Genomic DNA, 22,555 nt, shown 5'->3' on the forward strand with positions numbered 1-22,555 from the left:
CTTATAGCTTATTAATCTGCTTATTATTTTTTATATATTATTATAATATAGTTTTTGTTTTACTATTAAACTTATATCTCTTAATAGATTAAATAAGTAATTTATTTATATATATATATCATTTAAGATGCAATAGATATTGTAGAATTCAATTCCATCACAAGATAAACACTTAAAATACAACATATCAATGCACTCACTATTCTAACTGACATGACATCGCTGCAGACTTGGTACCCTGCTGAAGCAAAGCCATATTATGCTGCAGCCCAGAGCTCGGACTGATGAATGAATCTCGATTACGACATTCAGATCGTAGCCACATCTTTCTTCTTTACATTAAACTCTCCACCGTATTATCGGCGTCAAGCCGCAACGGCAACACCTACAGCTCCTGAAGCCACTTCCTTCTCCTATTACAAGAAAGTTGGCACTGCAGGACCCTGATTCGTAGGGCTGGCTTTGGTTGTTGGTTGCAAAAAAGGAGAGACCCTAGTAAGTTTGTCAACGCACCATTGTGTTTCCCCACGGCGGATGAGCCCTTGGACTGCATTGCCGAGTCCCATCGGACATTTTGACCCATGACCCTTGCTGGGCTGAATGTCTCCGTGGTGTCAACTGATACTATTAGGTGCTAGCTTCACAATTGGATACTGGTCTGCAACCTGGAGTCTTGTTGCAATCATTGTTCTCGTAGAGCTTCAATTTCGCGTCAATATATAATCGTCAAGGTATCATATTTCCAGAAAAATCCCCCAAACTGATCGTCAGGAGATGACCAACGACAGCAAACCCCAAGGTGCAATTGCCCAATAAACGCCGTGCCATGCCGCCCATTCCCCAATCATTCCTCAATTCTAACGCCGAGTTCGAATATCATTTTTCTTCCATCGCAACGGTCAGTGAAGGCATAGCTGAGCATATGCGCCTCCTCATCATTTCGAAGCCTCGATCAGCCCGATCTACGGCCTCAGCCTTGAAAAACGTATCGGCAGTAGTATAGATCCCCCAGCGCCATTTGCGCCATGTGCGCCTTCAATCTGCTCCCTAGTGCCCGCGCTGCTCATCTTCGTTCTCCATGGCTTGAGCTCGAGTGCGAATTCGAAACTTATCCCTCAGCCTTGCCGCAAATCGTGCACTTTGGCCTCGGGATTCTCCATCGATGGCTTCAGCCACACTTGCTCTCTCTTGGTGTTCGTTCTCATTAGCTACCGTCCGCATGCGCCTTAACGCATCCATCTGTTCTTCCACGGTCCCTTCTCGAAGGCGGTTGATATCGAACAGACGAGATAGTCGGTTACGGTGTGATGACTGGGGTGCATCATTCTCTGCGCCCTCTTCCAACACCAACGGTGGTGGCAATGAACTGGAATCGCCAGCATCTCCTTCTTCAGGCGCAGCACCCTTGCCTGGTCGTAAATCATAACGACTAAGAAAACATGTCAGTATACGCTAAACTTGGTTACTGTACAGTGTCAAAATCTCGACTTACCATAAAGGGCACGTGCCCGACACGTTAATCAACCAAGGGTCGATACATGCGGGATGGAATTGATGCTTGCAAGGCAAAACACGAACATCTTCGCCAACCTTGAAGTCTTCTGTGCAAATAGAGCATTGTTGGCCGCTTGTTTCTTCTCCGGCACCTTCGGGAGACGATGACGTTCTGGCCGCGGCTGATACGGCATCGGTGTCTCGGGCAGCTGCCGTAGCTGCGTCAGACCGTTGTGTGTCATCAACATGCGATGTGGTTCGCTGAGTTGCAGCATCATGTGCTTCCGCATTTTCCAATTCCAGTTCTGGATCCGGTTTTGCCGGTGTCTGGTTTCCAAACTTGACGATTGGGATCGTATCCAACACGGCCCGAGCGAGTCCCTTGGCCCTGCTCTGCCTGGGCCTCCCACCGAGTGCACCCCGTGGCCCGTATCTTTCAGGATATCGATGAGCTCTGACTGCACCTGTCGTAATGATGGCAAGAAAGAGAAGGGTGATGAGACCGGTGATGGCGTACAAGATGCTCATGGCAGCAGTATTATGTCCCCCCTTAGTCTCGTCTTTCGGTAGTGTGTTGTCTGTATTGTTGCCAAAGATGTTGGCCTTGACGATTTTACCGGTGTTGGTACCATTCAGTAGGTTCAAGGCTTGTGTTGCCTCGCCCCCGTCGGCCATGGATAAAATACTCGTGAATGGAAGGTCGACAGCTTGACTGAGAGCGCACCACGTGCTTGATCGAGAGTACAAAACAATCGCTTTGATATGTGGCTTGGTTTGCATCAAGGTGTTTAGCATTTTGTTTGGGCTGAGAAAAGAATTGTCTTTCGGCTCGTCGCATGACAAATAAGCTATATCGTCTTCCTTGTTAATCTTGTTGTAGTTGGAAGAATCTGTTGCAATCATGTCGCCATCGAAATCCACAATCTTCAAGCGAGAATTAGCAATTGGTCAGGCAAAGCGATGCAGGGCAAACGCACTTTGATAACACGACCGGTCGTGTCGTTGAGGCCCAGGTTTGGTGTAAGGGGAATGACTGCAAACTGCAAACCGGATGCCGACAAAGAGAGTTGCATGGCGTTGGCTGTGGCCCAGTCGGGGACTTCGGTTTCAGCCCAAGTAGAAATATCATTGTCGTCGGCGTAGACGGTGGTAGTGAATGTGCAGGCCAGAATGGAGAGAAACAAAGCCATTCTGCCCGCACGAGGTATCGTTGAGGATTTCATGGCCGTAGTTCGTATGCGACGCCGAAGTCAGGAGTGAAGTCTGGCGAGGGTATTCGAGATGGAGGATGAGGCTCAAGATGTTGGCTGGGGTTTGAAGGTCTGGTCTCGTCGGAGAATATGAATAGGCAGGGATATGGTGGACGCGGTTGGACTCATGGCCATCAAATGTTTAGATGCAGCGGGACATTTCGATATTGTAAAGCCAGAGTCGGACTTGAGACGTTGCAGCGTGTTGTATCGTTATTCCCTGATAGGTTTTGTTAACGAGTTGTGGACCGTGGGACGAGAATGAAGGAGTTGAATTGATGGAGGAAGGATTGGAAGGATAAGTTAGTTAGATGAAGGAACCAAACCCGATCCTGTTCATGATGGGGCCCCCAGGAAGGTCAGGTCAGGTGGATCCTGCCCCCCCCGACAAGGCGAGAGCGGAGGGAACGGCAATTCCCAGCCAGTGAAGATGGAGCACTCGTACAGACCAAGACACTAAGTCCTCACTATAAACTTGGCATTTATACAATCGACGTCGTTGACGCGAATTCACTGACCTTGATTAGGTAGGTCACAACAGTCAGTTATTGTTATATACATTGATTCCTGTGTTTAAATCTCTGATTTTAGTATATAAATCATGTCCATGTATTTCCCTCTATCAAAGAAGGCGCATCTTATCCGTCCCTTCCGGAGATACAAGAACCTCCATGTCAGCCAAGTTCTCGGCCAACATGATCGCGTGAGGGGAAGCTGATCTCTCTGATTGATTGATATGTATCCTGATATCGGTAGTCATCACTTACTATCCTTGTCACTCTACCCTACAGTTTCAGAGATTATTCGGTAGCGAGAGATGTTGTGTTGTGATTTATAAAACATCCGTGATATAACTAATGCTAAATGACGATGAAAGGCCAAGCTACATATTTCACTTACACGATTGTTCTTGAAGTAATATAATTACTGCAGAATAGTTGTCTTATTAGCAAATGCTGCCAAGTAATATTGACTCAGTTCATTACTTGGTACTCGGCAACTGACAGTGAATACGACAAACCAACACCCACACCAAGACACTAACAAGACAGGCACAGGAGACTTCCATCGTCATAAGGTCTGAGATATCAAAGTCCGGAACGCACCCATTTCTCGTCATCACGAATAACGTATCGGTCTATGTTGTACAGGCACATGCTTACGGGTGGTACTTGATCAGCCAACTCAGAAGTCACTTATCAACCCCTCTACATATCCTACCATCTCATTCACGAATTAACAACAGTGATGACATATATACTATTTTAATAGGAGTTGAACGACACTAAAAGCCATAATAAAAGGTCAGTTGTAGAGACCGTTATTCACTCCTTACACATTACTGCCAACGAAACGGTTATATCGCACTGAACATGGTCGTTGGGCGAAGGGGACCAAACGGCGAATAACGTTCACATGCATGACAGAGGCTGAATTGAAACTACAAGTGGCATTACAGTGTGAACAATGTGTAAAATTACTTCCACGTCAACCAACAGAAATTCCCAGTACAGCCTTTTGGATGCGAGTGTGCCATTATCACTATCTCGCTCATGCGGAGAGCAAATTTTGTCAAGGTATACGAAGATGGACCTCCGTAAATGACCACTTATGACATTATACCTACATAACATGTGGATTGTGCTGAGAATCACTATCACACTCCCGACTTAACATACATGATGTGCGACTTGGCAAGCAGAAACGGGTTTGCTCGTGATCGTATCTGTGACATGTCTAGACGCAGGCGCGAAGAGAACTAACATGTGATAAGTAAATCTGACACTGAAAAGAAATCATTTCAAGTTTGCTGGCAGAGGATTCTGGATATACGGTCGATCCTATATGCTCAGCTGAGCTGTCACAGAATTATTGCGAAAAGGACACGACACAACACCATCCACTCCACTATGCCCATTATTCGATTACCCAAGTTAACGCGCAGAATTCATCATATACAGAACATTGCAACTTGGAGTGAAGTTTTGAAGATGATATGCCGAAGCCTGTTGAGTCACTCATTGCTCTTACTCGGGAGCACATAGCTCTCGTGCTGATTCATTACCAACTGGCCTACACAATTCTTCATACGCAAGCGAATTGCACAGTACAGAACAGAATCTATACTTGTAGCTTACAGCCTGAAACTATGCAAGAAGCGAGTGGGTACAGGAACGAACTGTCTGGCAGTATCTGGTTGGCATCTTAGTAAAAGGAGAAAACACAAAGGGTGAGCATCATATTAAAATGTCTTACCAACGACAGACTTGGATCTAAACAAAGTCCGAGCATACTACGTATTCTAGAGAGACGCCCGATACAGTATGTGATAATGGATGGACGAATGGTCCAACCTGTTTATCTCTGTCGTGACGAAACTTGAACATCATATATCCAAACAGTTCACTTGCAAACAACATGTAACTTGAGTGTTTTTAGACATGAAAACCCATGAAGGTGTTCTGCTGTAGTAATAATATAATCGATGCTTGTTATTGATTGCAAGACACAATAGTAGAGCAGACGCCCAGCACTGGTAGATACCGTGAGATTCTACAGTTGATGGCCCTCCAGAAAGGCTCTAACATAAAGTACAACTCGTTAATTTGTGTCAAATACATTAATACGTTTCTATAGGCAAATTATGTGTTGGAGTCTGTCAAGCTGAGATACAGCAACCATGCACCGTACCAAGAATCGATGATCTAATGATTGCCAATATATACTCTTAAGTCACAGAGAGTTAGAAACTATGATAGTAGTCTTTATGATCAAAACAAAAGTCACCAAGGCACCTCGGAGACGTCGCTCCAAGGACTAACGAGTTGAGAATCGGGTTGACGAACCCAAGAGAGACGACGTGATCCTCGGACACAACATATAGAGTTCACCACAGAGTCCAGTACGATTTAAAACATCTTCATTCGGATAGAACATATATCATCGTATCAGTCATACTATCCCCAAAGCACATAATGTCCTTAGGGTATAAGTGAATCATCTACCCTGCATCTCCCCTCCAGATGCTCAAATCTCCTCCATATCCTCCAAGTCATCAAGCGCAGGAAAGTCGCCAACCTCTACCCGCTCCGGCCTCACAAAGACACCGTGCTTGAGTTCCGAAGGCTCTCCCCAGTACCGCGTGCCAGCGATGCTGCCGTCGTTCTTTCCAACGGGCTCGTCCAGCTTGACAGCAACCCAGCTCCCGAGGCCGCCAGGAATCTCCTTGACCTCACCGACGTACTGAATGACGCCGCGTCGAGTATCCTCACCGCCAACGCGACACCGGCGGCCTACAGCGATGCCCCGCGTGGCGACCTCTTTGTCGAGGGCGCTGAGCTTGGCCTGCTCGTGGCTGGGGGCGTCGGGGTCGAAACGGCCCAGCTTCTGAGCCTTCTTCCAGGCCAGCACCGAGTCTGACTTTTTCTCGTACTCCTCCTCGGGCATGACATACTTGTCGACGCCCGCAGTGTCGTTGAGGTTGATACGGGAAGCCGGAGGCCGTGTGTCAATTACCTGTAGGGTTGGAAGAAAAAAATCCCTGTCAGCCTTATCCAAAGCATTGGAGAGTAACGAAAGGGTGTTTGGTGGTATTGGCGACAGGGCACCCTGTCCTGCCTTGTCCGGCAAGCTAAAAAAAGAGAGACGATGATCGTTGGGTCCCCTCTTGGATCGAAACAACTCAACGCCCACCGCCTCTCCCGCTCGGCCCCCCGCCCCTTGCCACTTTGTCAAAGTGCCAGCTCAGCAAAAAACAGCGCCGTAAAAGCTGACGAAGCTTTAAGAACCCGGACCTTGGAGAGAGAGAGAGCCATGACGGAAGGGAAACAGGCTAGGGCTAGGGGAAGGGATAACTGGCGGCGAATATAGGGGACAGCAGTTCAAAGGTACAGTACTAGAGGGACAAATGAGAGAGGCTGGACAGGCCAAGTTGCACTCTGACTTACATGAAGTTCTGCATATGGAGCCAGGGGAAAGTTGGACAAGTGGGTGTCGTCCTCGTTAGGCGCCTCAATGGCGATAGCCTCTGCGCCAGCCGTGGGCTTGAGCGAGAGTCGCTGACAACCCGGCGGGACTCCCGTGACAGTCTCAAGCTTGGTCTTGAGCTGGGAGATGGACCACGAGGGAGTGATTCGGCGCTCCGACTGCGCGAATTCCGAAATGACAACGAGCGGGATGTCGGCCATGGCTTTTGATGGTCAATAGATTGGCGGGGTATGTGATATATCGGTGTGTAGGTAAAGGTACAGTAATGCTCTCTAAGTTTTTGTTTTAGGCAGTTAGTTTAAGCTGGGCATGCTCGTTGCTGGCGGCGGTCAAGGGCATTATTGCGAGACGCCTGCGCCGCATCAAAAATAGATTTCAGGCGCTGCTGGCAGACAAACATTAGGTAGGAATAGTAATCACCCACCGGTCAAACCAAAAGTGGTCTTATTGCCTTATTGTCCTTGTCCTTGCCGGGGGAACAAAAGGAACAAGTCGAGCTTTCTTTTTGTCTTTTGCCTTTGTTTGGTTGAGAAACGATGAGAACGATGGAACTGGAGTAAGTGTGGTGGGGTTACGGTTATGCAGTCAAGGGTTCGAGGGAAACACCTAAATCCATCTAATGCGTGCTAAGGGTAAACTACAAAGGCAGGTAGTTCTAGCAGTGGAAGTAAAAAAAAAAGTAAAAAAGAGACAAAAAAGCAAGCAGCAGCTAAACGAACCCAAAGGAGTCATAAAGAAACAGAAAGAAGTAAATTCCGGTCAGAACCGAGATATTCAGGGCTTACGCATTGCAACACAAGGTGAGACTTTTCATCACATCTCAGATATAACGTTTTAGATTGGTTTGCTCATCTTTTACTAGTCTAGGAGAGGGCTTCGCAGTGATCAACTAGATAGTCTACAGATGACAATGTTAACGGGGTTGGTTCGTCATGGCGGGAAACCCGTCAACTACTTTAAAGCTCTTACTAATGGATTGGGCTATCATCTGGTTACCGAACGTTCAGACGGTAATTAGTGCGAACCAGATTACCCGCATATCTAATACCGCACCTCTGGTTACCTATTATAGTTCTCAAGTTGCCGACAGTCACTGTGCTAGGTCTAGTGGAGTAATTAAGCTTGTAAACAAAAGCAACTACCGTAGCTAACTTGCATCATCATCACCAACCAACGAACTCCTCCCAGCCATCGGCCAACTCGGAGAGTCTACTTTGCTGGATTGACAATATTGCCCACGGCATAAAGCTGAGGATCCATAAAAAGCATTTATATAATACTTGTTCGAATCTGGTATGCAACTCATCAGCTGCCGAGATAAAAAAGAAAAGGCAATTATCGTTCGCATTCGCCTCGCTAAACCTGGATGCCAGTCCCAAAGATCACCCAAGGACCCCGGTTTCACAATTATAGGCTATACGGATCTGAGATACGTATAGTTCATGGTCCAGGACTTCATGACTGCACTCAGCTATGATCTGATCTGATCGACAGTGGCCATCGTGACAAACTGCACACCCCATGAACCGCTTGAGTATCCATCGGTGAGCTGACTGGCGTATCTGGGCTTTCGATATCGCCAAAGCGTTCCATTTTCTCCTTCTGTAGTAGCATGAACCAATTTCTGGCCAGTACCTTACATAGGTACTCCATAATAAAATCTGACAGATTCAGTCTTGTGTCGTTCATATTGGCAAATAGATGTGCGGGCTTCCTCTGCCGCCGTAACTTCCTTCAGTCCGGGCCTGTTTGGTTATACGGACTTGAAACAATTTGTCTACATGGATCATCCCTATAGAAAATCTGCGGGCGATGCTCTCCGTTGCAGTGAAAGATCGAAAAAGGGCGTATTTGACGAATAGTGAGTTTGCGGCTGAAGGTTGCTGGCAATAGTTGACCCTTGAAGTCAGTGAAACCAGGTCTACCCTCCAACATGTAGATCTTGGTTCCCTGGTCTAATTTCACATGATCAAGGATGGCAAACGCGACAACGAGACTCCGAATACAGTAGCATGAGTACTCAGCATAGACATGACAACTCAGCACTTGCTTTGCCACGCGCGGGACTGTAACGGCATGGCCGACCTGCATATAATCTGAACCCGAGTACTGTGTTTGCTGTCTTGTCAACGGGTTACACTGTTATACTCACAGATCAAACTTATCCCCGAGTTAAGCAACTCGTAGTTGGCCATGTCTCCTTGCCTTGCGTGTATACGTGCTTCGATCTCCCATAATAGGGCTGATAGTGTCCAAACGGAATAAACATGGCAACAAGATTACCAGTACTGAGAGAGATATTGGTACTCCGCAAGCTGCACTAAGATATAAATTTGCGCCAGACTTCAGATGCAAGGAGCCGTGCTGCCGTTCAAACAGCTGGGGATGAAACGCTTTACCCTGACGTCTATTCCATGGGTCCGGTCCCCCCATGACACGTCACATACCACCCACCAAGGGTTCGCAGCAGATGATTTCCAAACCGAGTGGCTGAATCTGGGATTTTCTAAATTCTGCCACTTATCATCCAATTGCCAGATTGCCTCACCAAGGCCGGCCCGGTTATCGATGTGGATGATGTAAAGGCTAAATTGTCTGATTGCTATGTCCCCATCGAGATTCGTGACGTATTGCGAAGAGGGAAATGCTGCTGAACGCAAGATGCCGTAGCCAAACGTTTACAACGTGATAGAGCCGAATTGATAGTCAGACATATGGAAACGTTGTCGATAAAGCTTTTTTGTATAGTATATTTGCGAATTCCCTCTCGGACCACGCTTTGTTTTCATGCAAAGCGACATTTTGTTGAACAAAGTCTTGCCTTGTTAATCATTCTTGCCGTCTTCGGTAAATGGTAAGCGTTCACCGCTTTAGAAAAAGAGGTATCGTGTAAGCCGTCAGAGCGGGGATTAGGTTAGGAAGCTAGAAAGCTCAGAAATCTGGACCGGCGTCTAGCGACGTATCTTAATAACGAATAATGGCAAGTTCCCGATCTATGGAGCGTCTGTCTCGAAACACGCTGATCGGCTGGTACTGTGCTGTACCTACCGTAGTCGCTCAGCTTGGCCAATCCTCTCCATCGTCTGACACGGAGTGTGCATATTGTAGCGATATCCTGGACTTGGGTTTCTGTCCATCATTTGGCTACTCTTGGTATCCAGTCATTGAGACTCCACACACTCGGCTCAGCGAGCAAGCGAATGACGCGCGCCGACGAGCATGGATGTATTGGTTGAGCTTCTCGCGATATACTTCGGTTTGCGGTTGCGTAGTTATTGTCCTTGGACAGCGTGCCAATTCAGCAAGGCCACAGTAATTTGATCTGCGCTTATTTGCCAGCGCCGAAGAGACAAACTATTCCGGATACAATCAAAAGGCCCGTGACGTATCTTTATGAACCCACCGAGTTTGCCGACTTTCTTTCTTCCCACCTCCAATTCTCCGCAGGAACGTGCGTGCTATGCATGAGACCCTTCAGAATGTTCCAGCCATTCAAATCTTGGCAAGCTGGCCCACCAGTGGGTTGGATCATGGCCCAAGAGAAGACATACACATGCGCCGCAGCTCACTTGACACACGGTTTCGTTCTTGGTTCGTCTCAGCAAGTGTGGTCTTTAGGGCCTGTCTGAGCGAAATCCGCAATGCCACATCCGTGAACCTTTGATGGTGTATGGTAGAGATTAGATGGGCTAGCGTGGCTCAAACCCACCGCCCAACAGTCCCTTTCAGCGCGCTTCAGGGTATCCTTTCAGCAGGTTGATATAGTCAACAATAGCCGCAGAAAATTTGTATTGCGGTGAGAGAAAGGTGTGAAGAAGAAAATCCAAGTAGCAAATGAACGAGGGAGTCTTTGTTCAGGCATCGACACCTACTCTGACCTGATCAGCTGCTCGAATCTCGTTATGCCGTCATTGGGATGAATTCATCAAAGATACCATTCATTGCCTTGGGCTTGGCCGCGTTTCAACCAAACTGCTATTTCATACCACTCGTCATCATGGCTTGCTGCTGATGACAACATGCATCGCTGCCATATTTCTTGTGTCAGAAACATTCAGCATTAACCGTGCCTGCCCAAGAGCCCGAGCCCTGGACAGCAGATCTAGTTCGTCTCTCCACATCACCCTTGCAACCCAAGGGCATATATATGCAAAGAGTTGGAAGTAATGCTTTAGCGAAAGGGCAGCTTCCCAGCCAGTTAGCCCAACAGAGGCGGAATCGTGCCGAGCAGCCTGAAAAAGGAAGCATGAGGTGGAAAATTCTTCATCGAGGTGGAGGTAGTGTGGCGGTCACGACGTCCATTGAGGTGGAAACCCTGCTGAAAGTTCTCTGACTGCGGGCAGGAGACGACGTGGCACTCTCAGAAAGGCTCGGAACCTAAGCCCTATTATATGTGGGAGCCAGACTTATCATGGTCTGTAGTAATAGCAACATCCAGTTCATCAAGCATTGCAGGAAGACACCAGGGACAACGGATGGCGATATGCGATCTGAGAGGGCTGCGGGGCAATGGTTCGCTGCTGTTGCATCATTAGCCACACTAGCAACGGCTTCGTGTAACGCCATCTTTAACCTGAGAGTCGTCTGGTTTCTCCACCCTCAACGTGCTGTGCTGTGCTGTGCAGTTCGAGCCGAACCTCCAAAACTTCTAGGCTCAGGCTGAGCCCAAAGAGTGACACCTCCAAGCCGTATGGTGTTATTTATGTTTGCAAACGCGAGTAGTGTCGGGCCTCAATAAACTAATCATAAGAAGCCGCCTCACTTCTGAGAAATGTCAGGCTTTTGGCCACTCTACGCTCCTTATTCAACAACTGCTGATTTCAGATATCCGAAATTGCCATCTTTACCTGCGCGTGTGCATTTCAGACTTTATCCCAGCTTCCGGTGTATGGATGCAACAGCGCGCAGAGACCATAAGACTCTGGTCGCATGATGCGCGCTCAACAACTCGAAAGTAACAAGGCATGATCCATGAAACTAACAGAATTGGTTATTAGTTGCTCAACGCTGGCCTTGGTGTCAGTCCTCGGTGTACCAGCCCCCGACGGATGATGTGGTGAGTATGTATCTGGCCGTGCAGCACATTTTAGACAAGCCTCCTTCTTGAATTTCTCTCTGACCGCCAATTCATCACAGAATTGGATGCTTCCCAGGGATGTTCCTGGTGAAGAGTCATTAGCGGGCACAACGTGGAGCAAACGACGACCCGTGCAAAAGACGGGACGGAGCATTTTGAAAACAAGCTCGTAGATTGACTCTGAAGCAAGAAGCCTCCCGTTTGTGAAAGCAACGTACAGAGTACAGACAGCCTCCAAGTGCTGGTTGTGCCAGCGGTGGAAGTGTGCTGACAAACTCTCTCTACTCCACCAATTGATCACTGTAGGTCGGGTGTTTAGCGGGTCATGTCATGGAGTAGGTCGGGCCGGGCCTCTATCAGATCGGTCTCAGCATCAACGTTTGAACAAAAGATTGTCGAATCGACCATACGTAATAACTGTGCATAGGGCCTCAGCCGAGTATAGAGGCGTGCCTGTACCAAGAATGATCCGTGTGTGTATCGAGAATGTCTGTGTCTAGGCTGAGCGGGAGTTACGCACAGACGATCATTGGGCTCGTTCTTGCAGTGCGAGCCGTTGTCCGAGTGAGGTAAAGCTTGAGAAGTTGGCGATGGTGTGGACTAGTTCGGCCTGCATGGGTTTGGCAGATGTCAAATGAGTCTTGAAAGGGTTTCTACTAGCCATAATAGTCCGAGTTCGTGAGTGTTGCCCTGAAAGATCGACGATGACACTAGGACCAAAGACGCTCTGTAGTATTCATGAGACGCAGGATGAAGTTTGCTCGGGGCACTTGTATCAGAATTTGGAAAAGCAATTCGGTGTCATGAGCTCTCTTTCCCGTTTGCAAAAGTGCTAAGCGACTTTTTGCATCAAAAGGAAAGTGCGGATGCAGCCGACGGAAAGGACAAGCAATATTGGGCATGGAGGCCCCTGCCGACTAAGAGGTAGGTAATAGTACACCGTATGTGAGTGACTCTTGGGAAGGCAGGTACAAGTTGATCATGGCGTTCATAAAGAAAAGCTTCGCTCTTCTTAAAGTGGAATAGCTGGTCCTTGTTTAGGATTATGTCAACTGAACAAGGTAACTAATATGGATGTAACGATTGGTTTATAAGTCGGCCACCAGTACATAGAAATACTCAATTTACGTGATCCAGTCAGGCCTGTATGCAGTACAAGTACCTTGTATTTAGGTACTAGGTAGGTAGGTAAGTTCCATAGTGCGGAAGTACATCGAGCCGAGCGCAACCGCAAATCACGTCCCAATGGAAACATCTCCACTATACTTTAATTAGCACGGATAGACCAGACAAATGGCCTTTTCCAATGAACTCGACTTTGGTTCTAGCTTTCAGCTCCCTGCTGATGATATTGCAAAGGCAAAGTTCTGCTGACGCTGACTGACGCTGGAGCTGTCTCGAACTAACGGTCAATACGTGGTTCGTGCGAATCCCCTAACCTAGCTAATATTTTAGTGGGAGTCTACAAACGAGCTTGGGCTTGGGCTTCATCATCTCGACTGATATGACATGCATGTTGACCTAAACTTGGGCTATGCCAGGTAGGAAGGCAGAGCACCTAGGCAATCGTCATCATGTATGGATTTCTCACCGGTCAGAGGAATGAGTTGGGCTCACAGACTTACAAACGTATCTTCAGTCCACTTATGGCTGCCCTCTTATCCCAGACAACTCATGCTTTGGATATAGCATGTTCCTTGTCGTGTGCCTCTAGGTGGGTGCTAACACCATCAGCAACCTCGAATGAGACATACTCAGACCGTGGCTTAAAACACAGAAGGCCTCATGTTTTCAATCGGGACAGTATTTTTGTAAGCGAGCCAGTTCGCTGTGCAGACCCAAATCACGATTTCCAGGTATGTGTTTAAGGTTCATTCTGATACACTCGTCTTATGCAAAGCTCTGTGGCATGTCTTGAACACTGAATATGGAGACATATTTATGATGGTTAGTATCTAGGTAGTATCAGCTTAAAGTTGAGGAAAATAAAAAGAATAAAGACAGCCTGTTACATTAGTAAAGAGAGTTGATCAATACGGCTGCTCCAATGATGTTAGTGCTCGAGGCTTTGATACCCAGCAGAATGGGCAGGAACTGCCTCAGTGTTGGTTGCTGCGCTTTCTGACCACGTGCCGAGAACTGGGCTGCACGAATAAGGTACAGTCAATGCTCTGGCCATTCCAGCCAAGCATCCCTCTATTCTCCCTCAAACACCATTCAATATAATATTTCCACGCCAAGATCGCAACCGATTCTTATCAAAGATGGATGGACACCTATCAAAGCACATATCAGCGTTCTTTATTCGAGCCCTGCCGACTCCAGGTGTCGTGTCAATTAAAGGTTCCCTGCCCTTGTCGAGTCGAAGGCGAACAAAGGAAGACTGGCCCCCGGCAAAGTAACCCCCATGCGAAGATCGTAGCAACGTGGATCAGAGGGCGTCGGTGATGAGTTGGTGTCGAACTAGGGGGTGTGAGGCTAATGCACTTAGCCTCACAGCTGGGGACAACGATAGACGCCAACACCCCTCTCAGCCAAGGCCAAGGCAAGGCAAGACAGGGCCCGCGGCTGTGCAAGGCGATGAGGTACTGGGCCTGGGTATCAAGAGCGTTGCGGTGTGCGCCGTCATACAGCAGTTCATCCAGCAGCAGCAGAAGATTTTGGGCTTCTGTCACCGTCTACATGATGACAGGTCCCAGATCTGTTCTTCGACGTGTGGATGTTTTTGACAATGCTATTGAGGACACAGCCAAACAGGTACCATGCCATGGTATGGCGAATGGGCATGAGAGATGCGCTTTGCTTTGCCGTAATGGTCGGCCGATCGGAAAATTGGGCGAACAAAGATGGAGACAATGGTCGAGACTCGATTAAGACAAATTTCGGGATAACCTCATTTCTCAGCTTCATACTGGGCCAGCTCATTGAGCATGATGCACTCTGCGTTGCATCACCTAACATGTCCTTTCTTTTTCGCTCCATACTTTTTCCATTCAATTCCTTCTTTTCCCGAACCACCCTTTCATTTCTTCAGGAGAAGTTGGGTGCTCTCAAGATACGGAACCAACGCCAGATTCCGGACCAACACTGCCAGCATGCCATGCAATACTCTTTCTCCAACGTTTATCCCCGGCCTGTCGATGCGCGCTGCCTTATTGCCAAACATATCGACCCCACTCACCTTACTTCTTCAATCCTTCGCTGTTCACAGTGACACACCTACAGACACGCCCCCCCTGCAACCTCTTGGTTGTATGCACCCCCGTTCCCAGGAGTACCTATGCTCCTGGACCATCCTGTTCGTTCGTGAGCTTGTGGTATCGCTATGGATTTTTCCTCGTCACCAAGATTCGTTATAGGTTGGGCCTCCTGTAAAGACACACCACATTCACCGATTCCTGGGGATGTAATCAGACCCTGATTTATTTGCTGCATTATTGTCTCCCCACAGCGTTATGTCACTTCTACCGCCTCTTCTCTATTCAACAACTTCTCTCTGGATTTGGATTTGATAGCATTTCCGGGTTACATCCCCTTTCTTTTTCGACTGTGACGGAGTCTACACGTTTGGGCTTATTCCACCTGGACTCTCTTTCGATCTGATTCCTCTCGTCTAGACCTCGGCCAAGACTAGAGACAACAAAAATAAGAAGAGAAGGAGAAAGAAGAAGAAGAAGAAGAAGCAAGGCGATCCATAACGTGGGTCCCTGTCCTGCACACAAGTTAAAGCTTCTGGAGGCATGTACTAGGTTAGTAGGGGCCCAGCACGAGATCTGACCGACGTTTTCTGTATTCAAACCGGACAACCCTCGAAGATCTTGTTCTTCTTACCTTCCACGCATTGCCGCCTCAACGACTCATCCATTCCACCAGATAACAGCTCGTGATAACAAGCCTTACCTTGGCCTCATTTACCTCGATTGGCGCCCCACGACCAGTTCTGCCTCACATATCATCCTATTCACATCCATTGGCTACAAAGGACCCTGGATATCACCAATCACATTGCCCTGGCCCATTTACCTCTGGAAGCCACGCTTCATTGTCTGAACAGCCATCACTGTCGCCTGCTGAGACAGTTCTCCTCCTTTTGCATCTTCGTGGCAACCTAGTACCTTACAGAGCCCAACTGTATCGATACCTAACCCAGCTGCCCACCACTACACTGCATCTACCTCGACAAGGCCTCCAATACCACACTACACGACTATTAGATACTGAGACAACGGCAACACAAGCTATCGGATCTTTCTCAAGATTCGAACTACTAAGCTTACTATCAAGTCCTACTTCACGACCATAGTTTGCACATCAGAGCACCAACTCGACTATCTAAACAAAGAACAAGGAACGGACACAGAGCACCGTGACACCTTGCTACTTAACACTCCTGAGCAGCATTAGGCTTCTGGAAGCCGCTGCAAGACTCACTTTCTCACAAACACCTAGTAAAGTCGCCGAGCTGGCCCAACTCAAGAGCGAGTCTCCGCTCTGCCTCTTGCGGGCGGAGATACCACCATCCATCGTGGGTGTGGAAGACCGTCTCGATCAGGGGCGCACGCCTCGCCCATATGCCAACGGTTCCTCCGTTGGAAGACTGGGTTCTCAGGCTGTTGCGGTGGATTTTGCCGCCCTCTTAAAGGCATCTCATGAGCCTTCAGTCTCGCCGCCTCGTCGACCACAGCCAGTTCCAGCCTTCACTTATCAGCAACTCCCTCACAAGATCCCAGCAGCTTCACCCAGACCTGTTGCGCATGCTGCACCTCCAGCACCTGTAGCTCCTACACAGATGTCTGGAAGGCGAGGCATGCCTCCTCACGCCGGGGACCAGCCACCTGTTAAAAAGCAGAGTAAATGGTCGCCAGAGGAGGACGCACTTATCATTGAGCTCCGAGGGAAGGGGATGAAGTGGGAGGATATCTCAAAGCGCCTACCTGGCCGAAGTGCGATAAGTTGTCGCCTACATTACCAAAATTACCTCGAAAGGCGGAGTGAATGGGACGAAGAGCGAAAGAACAAGCTTGCCAGGCTTTACGAAAGGTTAGTAGCTTTGTTTAACCCCATGGATCACCAACGATGGATCAAATAGTGCGTAAAATATTCATGGTATGTACTAACACGGTCTTAGATTCAAGCCAGAGATGTGGGCTAAGGTGGCGGAAGAGATGGCAGTCCCTTGGCGAGCAGCAGAAGCTATGCATTGGCAGTTGGGAGAAGCAGACATGGCCCGACGTGCAGGAGTAATCCCTTTCTCGTTGGCTGCAGTTAACGTCGAAGGAAACAACAACCACAGGAGCTCACCATCACGCAGCCACATTCACTCACATTCTCAGGGAAGCATGCCTCGCGACCTTGGAATGCCATCGCCACGAGTTGTGTACAACAGAGCGCCACCAATGCCCCCTGCCAGCAACCGAGCCATTATTTCCCGCCGAGAATCGATCCCACCACCGCCCCCTTTACCTATGGGTCCTGAGCCTGCCGAAGTCCAATATGTACCAGGCCCTGGATTGGCGCCGATTCAGAACCAACCGACGCCTCGAAGTGCCGGCATGCTTCCTGGATTTGCTGAACTCACTGGTGGTGTCAGTCCCTACAGTACAGCCTCTGCTGTGCCCAGCATGGGACCCGTGGGCGTAATGGGCCAAGGCCCCTTGTATTCAAGTCTCGCCAGTTACTCAATTGAATCGGCCGGATCCAAGCGAAGGGCTTCTCCAGACCCGTATCAATACGAGCCAAATCAACGACGACGCATCGCATAGCTTGAACGCTCGAGCAATTGTATCACATATGTACTTGGGAGTTTGGCTATGAATATTTGTTGGCATTTCTTTAGCGACTCAACTCGCAAAGGACGGTGTTTGGGTTACAGGAAGGGTAATGAATGTACGGCTTATCATTATGGGAATGCAGCGCATGTTGGTCTTTCAAGAGGGCCTGAGTAGGCTACTCTGTCGACCTGGAACATGCTCAAGAGTTACAGCAACCAGTCAGATCTCACGATGGAACAGGGAAATGTGCACATGATTTAATGGAAGAAAACCTTGGTGGGAAGATATGGGCGTGTTTTCTTTATTTCGATTCGGCTGATTGTCATTTATCATGTCATGAGTTATTTCCTTTACTTTGCATCGGACAGAGGCGTCGGAAGGGCAGGCAGTGGATGCCAAGGAGGCTGTTTGGAAGCCTGGCAATGAATGGAAGCATTACAGAATAGGGTCAGGGGTGGCCCTAGAAAACACGGAGTTGCAAGAAATGGTGTTGTTGTTTTTCAGTTGACAGCGCTTTGTCTTTGTTTGTCTTTTTGGTATTTTATGTTCGATAGACACATCTAGGGAAGCGATAGAGAAGGAACCAAAGTAGATGGACAGCCTGTACAGTTAGCATTGTTACCTGAATTCGAAGATATCCCAAATGTAATGCAATCCCGTCAACGGGCTACTGCTTTTGCATGGTTTGACAAGCATATTGCCCGTAACAAAGCTCGCGGTGAATCGTGCATCTTCAGTTCATTTCACGTGCTCATCATATCCAATACATTTTCGTAACGCCCATACTTTTGACTTTCTCGTCGCTCACGACATACTTTGTCCCAACGGCCGGCTACATACCACCCACCAGTTATCCTTCTCATAACCGCTCTCAACAACCATGCCTCCAGCCGCCAGGACGTCCTCCTCCAGTTCACCCTCTTTGTAGAGATGGTAGTATCGCTGGAACGTGCCACCGGGCACTTGGCCTTTGGGTTTGCGCATCACCCACGACACCAAGCGGTCCTGATCACTGCCCGTGTCCCATCCGCGACGGCTCGATGCCTGCTCAAGAGCCCACACGTAGACAAGCACTTGGCCGGTCTGGGGAGTTACAAGTTCCAGCAACTCCGCAATAGCGGTCTGCCGACGCTCACGTGTCGACATGTGGTGCACAACAGCGATGCAGATGACAAAGTCGGCAGCACCCTTACGGTAAGGGAGAGCGAAGCCGTCCGCAACAGCGACATCAACGTCCGATACCCTAGGATCAAGCTCAGCGCCGTCTTCCCGTGGCCGACGGAGCTCAGTACGGGCAAGATGGACAAGTGCCTGGCTTCGGTCTGAGCCAAAGATGTGGACACTCGGGTTGACGCGCAGATACTTGCCGTTACCGCAACCAACGTCCAGACCGACACTCCCAGCAGGCTGGGTTTCAAGGAATCTGGCAACGCGGGGCCAGGGCTTGTGACGAGTAGCTGAGAAGTGCGGTGCGATTTTCTCATAGACTGCGTGGACGTGGGTAGCCTCGTACGTCTCGGGCGCCTCTTCCGCTGCCGATTGTGAGAAGGTCTCTGCGGGGGCTTGATCTCGAGCTCGATCCTGAGCCGGAGTTTGAGCTGAAGTTTGCTGTCCGAGTGGTCTGTTCTCTTGATCTAGTCCAGCCGGTGTGGCCGATGGAACGCTTGCCATGACGAAAAAGAGACAGACGATCGATGACTGTTTGCTTTGAAGTTCCGTGCAGGTTTTCCTACAGGGACTGACTGGACGTGCAATCCTTGGCTGTGAGACTCAAATCTCAGGAGGGGCGTGTGAGATTTGCAGTGAATTGTTTGAGAGAGCTCAGACTTGTCACAAATGAAATGGTTGGTTGGTTCTTCAAGTTTGTTGGCGGTTTCTGTATATGGCAACTACTAATTTCTCAATATCCAGGTATTGACTGCCCTGGCTCGGCTGTGGCCCGCGATTACCTTATTAGTGGAGACTGGAGACCTTGTTTAGGCGGCTCCGTTTTGTGGCTTGAGTACTCCGTAGCCAGAACGGATATTGACTCGTTATTTCTTTCAAGGTCAACACAGACGTCGATGAGGGACGAGCGACAAATACAAACGCGACTAGGCAATATAGCTCATGCTAATATATGATCCAACTTAAGCGAACGTACGAGTCTCAGCCAAATAGGTAGTCCAACGACCCCCCTGCGAGCGGGATATCTGCGACTGTGCGTCAACTTTAATACGAACAACAACTCTCTGTACGTAATGGATGAGGTCTAGATGAAGCTATGTTGAAGATTACAGTACCTGAGCTATCTAGAAACAGTAGGTCCTATGGTACGTACATGATGTTGACAATCAGAAATTCCAAACGTCAACTAATCCTTCCCCTGTCAGATTTTGAGGCCCCTAGTCATGAACACCTCGGATCCGCTTCCAGGCCTCAAAGCTTCAATTCATTTGGGGGTCTTGATATCGTCGACCCCACAATCTCATCTCTCTATTACATGGATCACAGAAGGATCGCTGTTATAATAGTATCACATCGCATCTTCACATTCTCACCACCCAATCCCTTGAGAGAATGCCGCAAATCAGTCAGCTTTCCAACACCCTTTTGGTGGCTTGTACGCCCCCTCTACTACAGCTCGCGTGTCATCCAAGGTAGCCTCGTGCTGCATGCATAATGCATATCTTCAGCAGATGAGAGCGTTCGTATCAGGGATCCGCGACACATGTGGGTGGGCATGGGTGCTCCCGCTCGCTCGCTTGCCTGAAGAACTGGCAGGGCTGCACGTCATCTCAGGTCGAGACCAAAAGACTCCGACTTCTCCGACTCTTTTTCAGGCCTCAATGGACGGATCTGCTCAGAAATTGGTGCCTTGCCTGAGAGCGATCATCTTAGCCGCCCATCCCATTCACCTCACCTATTCAGGTACCTTGGTTGCAAAAGGGGCAACATGGCGCCAAAATGTCTTACAATGCCACGCCATGCTTCCCGTGTCGCCTATGGCTTGGCTAAGAAAACAGCCATCGCACGTTTGATGATTGCCAGAAATCTCAGAACAGCCCCCCCCTGCCATGAATGGATGGTTGCTGCATCTGACATGAACCGTTAATCTCACTCTCCCGCGCGTAGCGCCGGGACTTTTCACCCGTCGTAGTATGCATCTTATGCGCATCTTATACTCATGTGTTAATCACGATGCAGGGTGGCGGCACTAATCAATGCTTCGGAACATCCTTGTATATATCATGTCACCCAGCTCTTATCTCATGGCTACTTGAAGCATTGTACGTTATACAGTTCATTTCCTGCCAGTGTTGAGAGGGCTGTTGGCGTCAAATACATCGGTGGTGATGAGCTCAGGGTATGTCACCTCGCCCTGCTTCAGCGCACTATCCATGACTTCCATGATGGCAATACTCTCAGACCAAGGCATCGATGCGCTCTCCTTCTTTCCGTCGCGCAAACATCGCGCACACTCGTCAGCCTCCCAGAACATACCGTGGCCCCAGTTGTTACGCTTGGGGTCCGTAGGGATCGGGCAGGTCACCACCTCGACTTTGCCGTTGGCGTCTGACTTGATGACCTTGTATTCGGTAGGACGGTATGCAGGACCTGTAACTTGAATTTCACCCTTGGAACCTTGAATTCGGATCGCCGGGCCACCGGTGTAGTGACCGTCGACGTCGGTTGCGATGCGCAGCGAGGTGGTTGCAATGCCGACGCTCCTGTGCTTGGGAAATTGGCAGATGATACTTGTCGACTCGTCTGCGCCGGTTCGGTACTTGTTTATGGCAGCCACAACATTGGGCGCTTCCTTATCAGCTTCAGGCTGGACGTGGTACAGAGACTGGAAAACCCAGGTCAGGGAGTAGATGCCGAGATCAAGCAGGGCACCACCTGCAAGATCAGGGTTGACCATGCGGTTCGAATCAGGGAACTGGAGGTCATCACTCTCTGTGTTCTTGTTGAATGAGAGGTCGGCTACATGAGCGAGTTAATGACTGCTACGCTGAGGAGCGCTGGGGGGCTCAATGGGGGCATACTGACCGAAAGTTCTGTAAACATTGCCGATGACTCCGGACTGGATCAACTCCCGCACCTTGATGCTAAGCGGGAAATACCGTGTCCAGACAGCCTCCATGAAGAAGAGGTTCTTAGACTTGGCAACCTCATACAGCTTCTTAGTCTGCGCGACAGTTACGGTAAGGGCCTTTTCACAGAGGACATTCTTTCCAGCCTCAAGTGCCAGCATGGCGTTCTGGAAATGGTGGCTATGAGGGGTAGCAACATAGATGATGTTGACGTTGGGGTCAGCCACAAGCTCAGCGTATGAACCGTAAACGGCAGCTGAAGAGGGGCCATCAATCTTTTTGATGAAGTCGCGTGCTCGGTCGACAGAGCTGGAAGAGGCAACTGCAACAATCTCATGTTGTACGTCGTCGACTTCGCGTGTAGCGGGGTCTGTGAGAAGATCCTTGGTGAAGCCTGGTGGTGATGGTTAGACTACCAAAGGTAGTAATTTGTGATACGGAGTTGCAACTCACATTCTGCGATGCCACCAGTAGCCAGAATTCCCCATTTAGCAATGTAGGGTGCCATGATGGTAGTATTCTTATCAATCGTGAGGTTTATAGTTTGTGACAAATGATGCCCATGTGATAGATGAGTGAAAAGCGCGGATTGAATGTTCTCTATATGCACTCTTTGCAGTCAGTGACGTGACTTAAACCTGATAAGCTCCAACCCCTCAGAGCTATGGCGGGGCATTAATTACAGCTAATCCAATGATGTTTACAGTTGAGTGTGGAATTGCTTCACTTTGCATACCCGGTAACAAGGCCCGGCCTCCCGTTTCTCAGACAAAGTAGTATTTCTATTCTTTCGGTCCTCCTACGTCCGAGGAAACCTTGGATCCTGTGATACCCTCTCAACTCATTTGACATAATGAATGAAAGTCTTGCGCAGGTTCTTTCACGCCATGATGTGGGGAG

At 48.8% G+C, this 22,555-nt stretch overlaps 6 protein-coding genes across 6 annotated transcripts, besides 2 other annotated features; 1 reads left to right on the top strand and 5 right to left on the bottom strand.

Annotated features, from left to right (window-relative positions):
* Window positions 1-20: 20 nt before the first annotated feature.
* Window positions 21-126: a repeat region.
* A 921-nt stretch (window positions 127-1,047) lies between these two features.
* FPSE_07695 (uncharacterized protein) lies at window positions 1,048-2,684 on the bottom strand (the record flags this gene model as incomplete). The annotated part of the gene is made up of 3 exons (XM_009260813.1): window positions 1,048-1,429; window positions 1,493-2,418; window positions 2,472-2,684. 3 exons carry the CDS (start codon window positions 2,682-2,684, stop codon window positions 1,048-1,050), a joined length of 1,521 nt encoding a protein of 506 aa, XP_009259088.1.
* A 682-nt stretch (window positions 2,685-3,366) lies between these two features.
* On the bottom strand, window positions 3,367-3,901 carry FPSE_07694 (uncharacterized protein; the record flags this gene model as incomplete). The annotated part of the gene is made up of 4 exons (XM_009260812.1): window positions 3,367-3,467; window positions 3,512-3,524; window positions 3,645-3,653; window positions 3,851-3,901. 4 exons carry the CDS (start codon window positions 3,899-3,901, stop codon window positions 3,367-3,369), a joined length of 174 nt encoding a protein of 57 aa, XP_009259087.1.
* A 1,870-nt stretch (window positions 3,902-5,771) lies between these two features.
* FPSE_07693 (uncharacterized protein) lies at window positions 5,772-6,931 on the bottom strand (the record flags this gene model as incomplete). The annotated part of the gene is made up of 2 exons (XM_009260811.1): window positions 5,772-6,260; window positions 6,692-6,931. The coding sequence occupies 2 exons, from the start codon at window positions 6,929-6,931 to the stop codon at window positions 5,772-5,774; spliced, it is 729 nt and encodes a 242-aa protein (XP_009259086.1).
* A 6,451-nt stretch (window positions 6,932-13,382) lies between these two features.
* Window positions 13,383-17,570, top strand: FPSE_07692 (uncharacterized protein; the record flags this gene model as incomplete). The annotated part of the gene is made up of 5 exons (XM_009260810.1): window positions 13,383-13,664; window positions 13,831-13,965; window positions 14,308-14,565; window positions 16,157-16,848; window positions 16,937-17,570. 5 exons carry the CDS (start codon window positions 13,383-13,385, stop codon window positions 17,568-17,570), a joined length of 2,001 nt encoding a protein of 666 aa, XP_009259085.1.
* Window positions 15,456-15,491: a microsatellite.
* A 469-nt stretch (window positions 17,571-18,039) lies between the features above and the next one.
* On the bottom strand, window positions 18,040-19,250 carry FPSE_07691 (uncharacterized protein; the record flags this gene model as incomplete). The annotated part of the gene is made up of 2 exons (XM_009260809.1): window positions 18,040-18,108; window positions 18,420-19,250. 2 exons carry the CDS (start codon window positions 19,248-19,250, stop codon window positions 18,040-18,042), a joined length of 900 nt encoding a protein of 299 aa, XP_009259084.1.
* Window positions 19,251-20,862: 1,612 nt separating this feature from the next.
* FPSE_07690 (uncharacterized protein) lies at window positions 20,863-22,163 on the bottom strand (the record flags this gene model as incomplete). The annotated part of the gene is made up of 3 exons (XM_009260808.1): window positions 20,863-21,545; window positions 21,612-22,049; window positions 22,109-22,163. The coding sequence occupies 3 exons, from the start codon at window positions 22,161-22,163 to the stop codon at window positions 20,863-20,865; spliced, it is 1,176 nt and encodes a 391-aa protein (XP_009259083.1).
* Between the last annotated feature and the right edge of the window lie 392 nt (window positions 22,164-22,555).

The sequence above is a fragment of the Fusarium pseudograminearum genome, chromosome 1, assembly GCF_000303195.2.
Source record: "Fusarium pseudograminearum CS3096 chromosome 1, whole genome shotgun sequence".
NCBI classification, from domain to species: domain Eukaryota; kingdom Fungi; phylum Ascomycota; class Sordariomycetes; order Hypocreales; family Nectriaceae; genus Fusarium; species Fusarium pseudograminearum.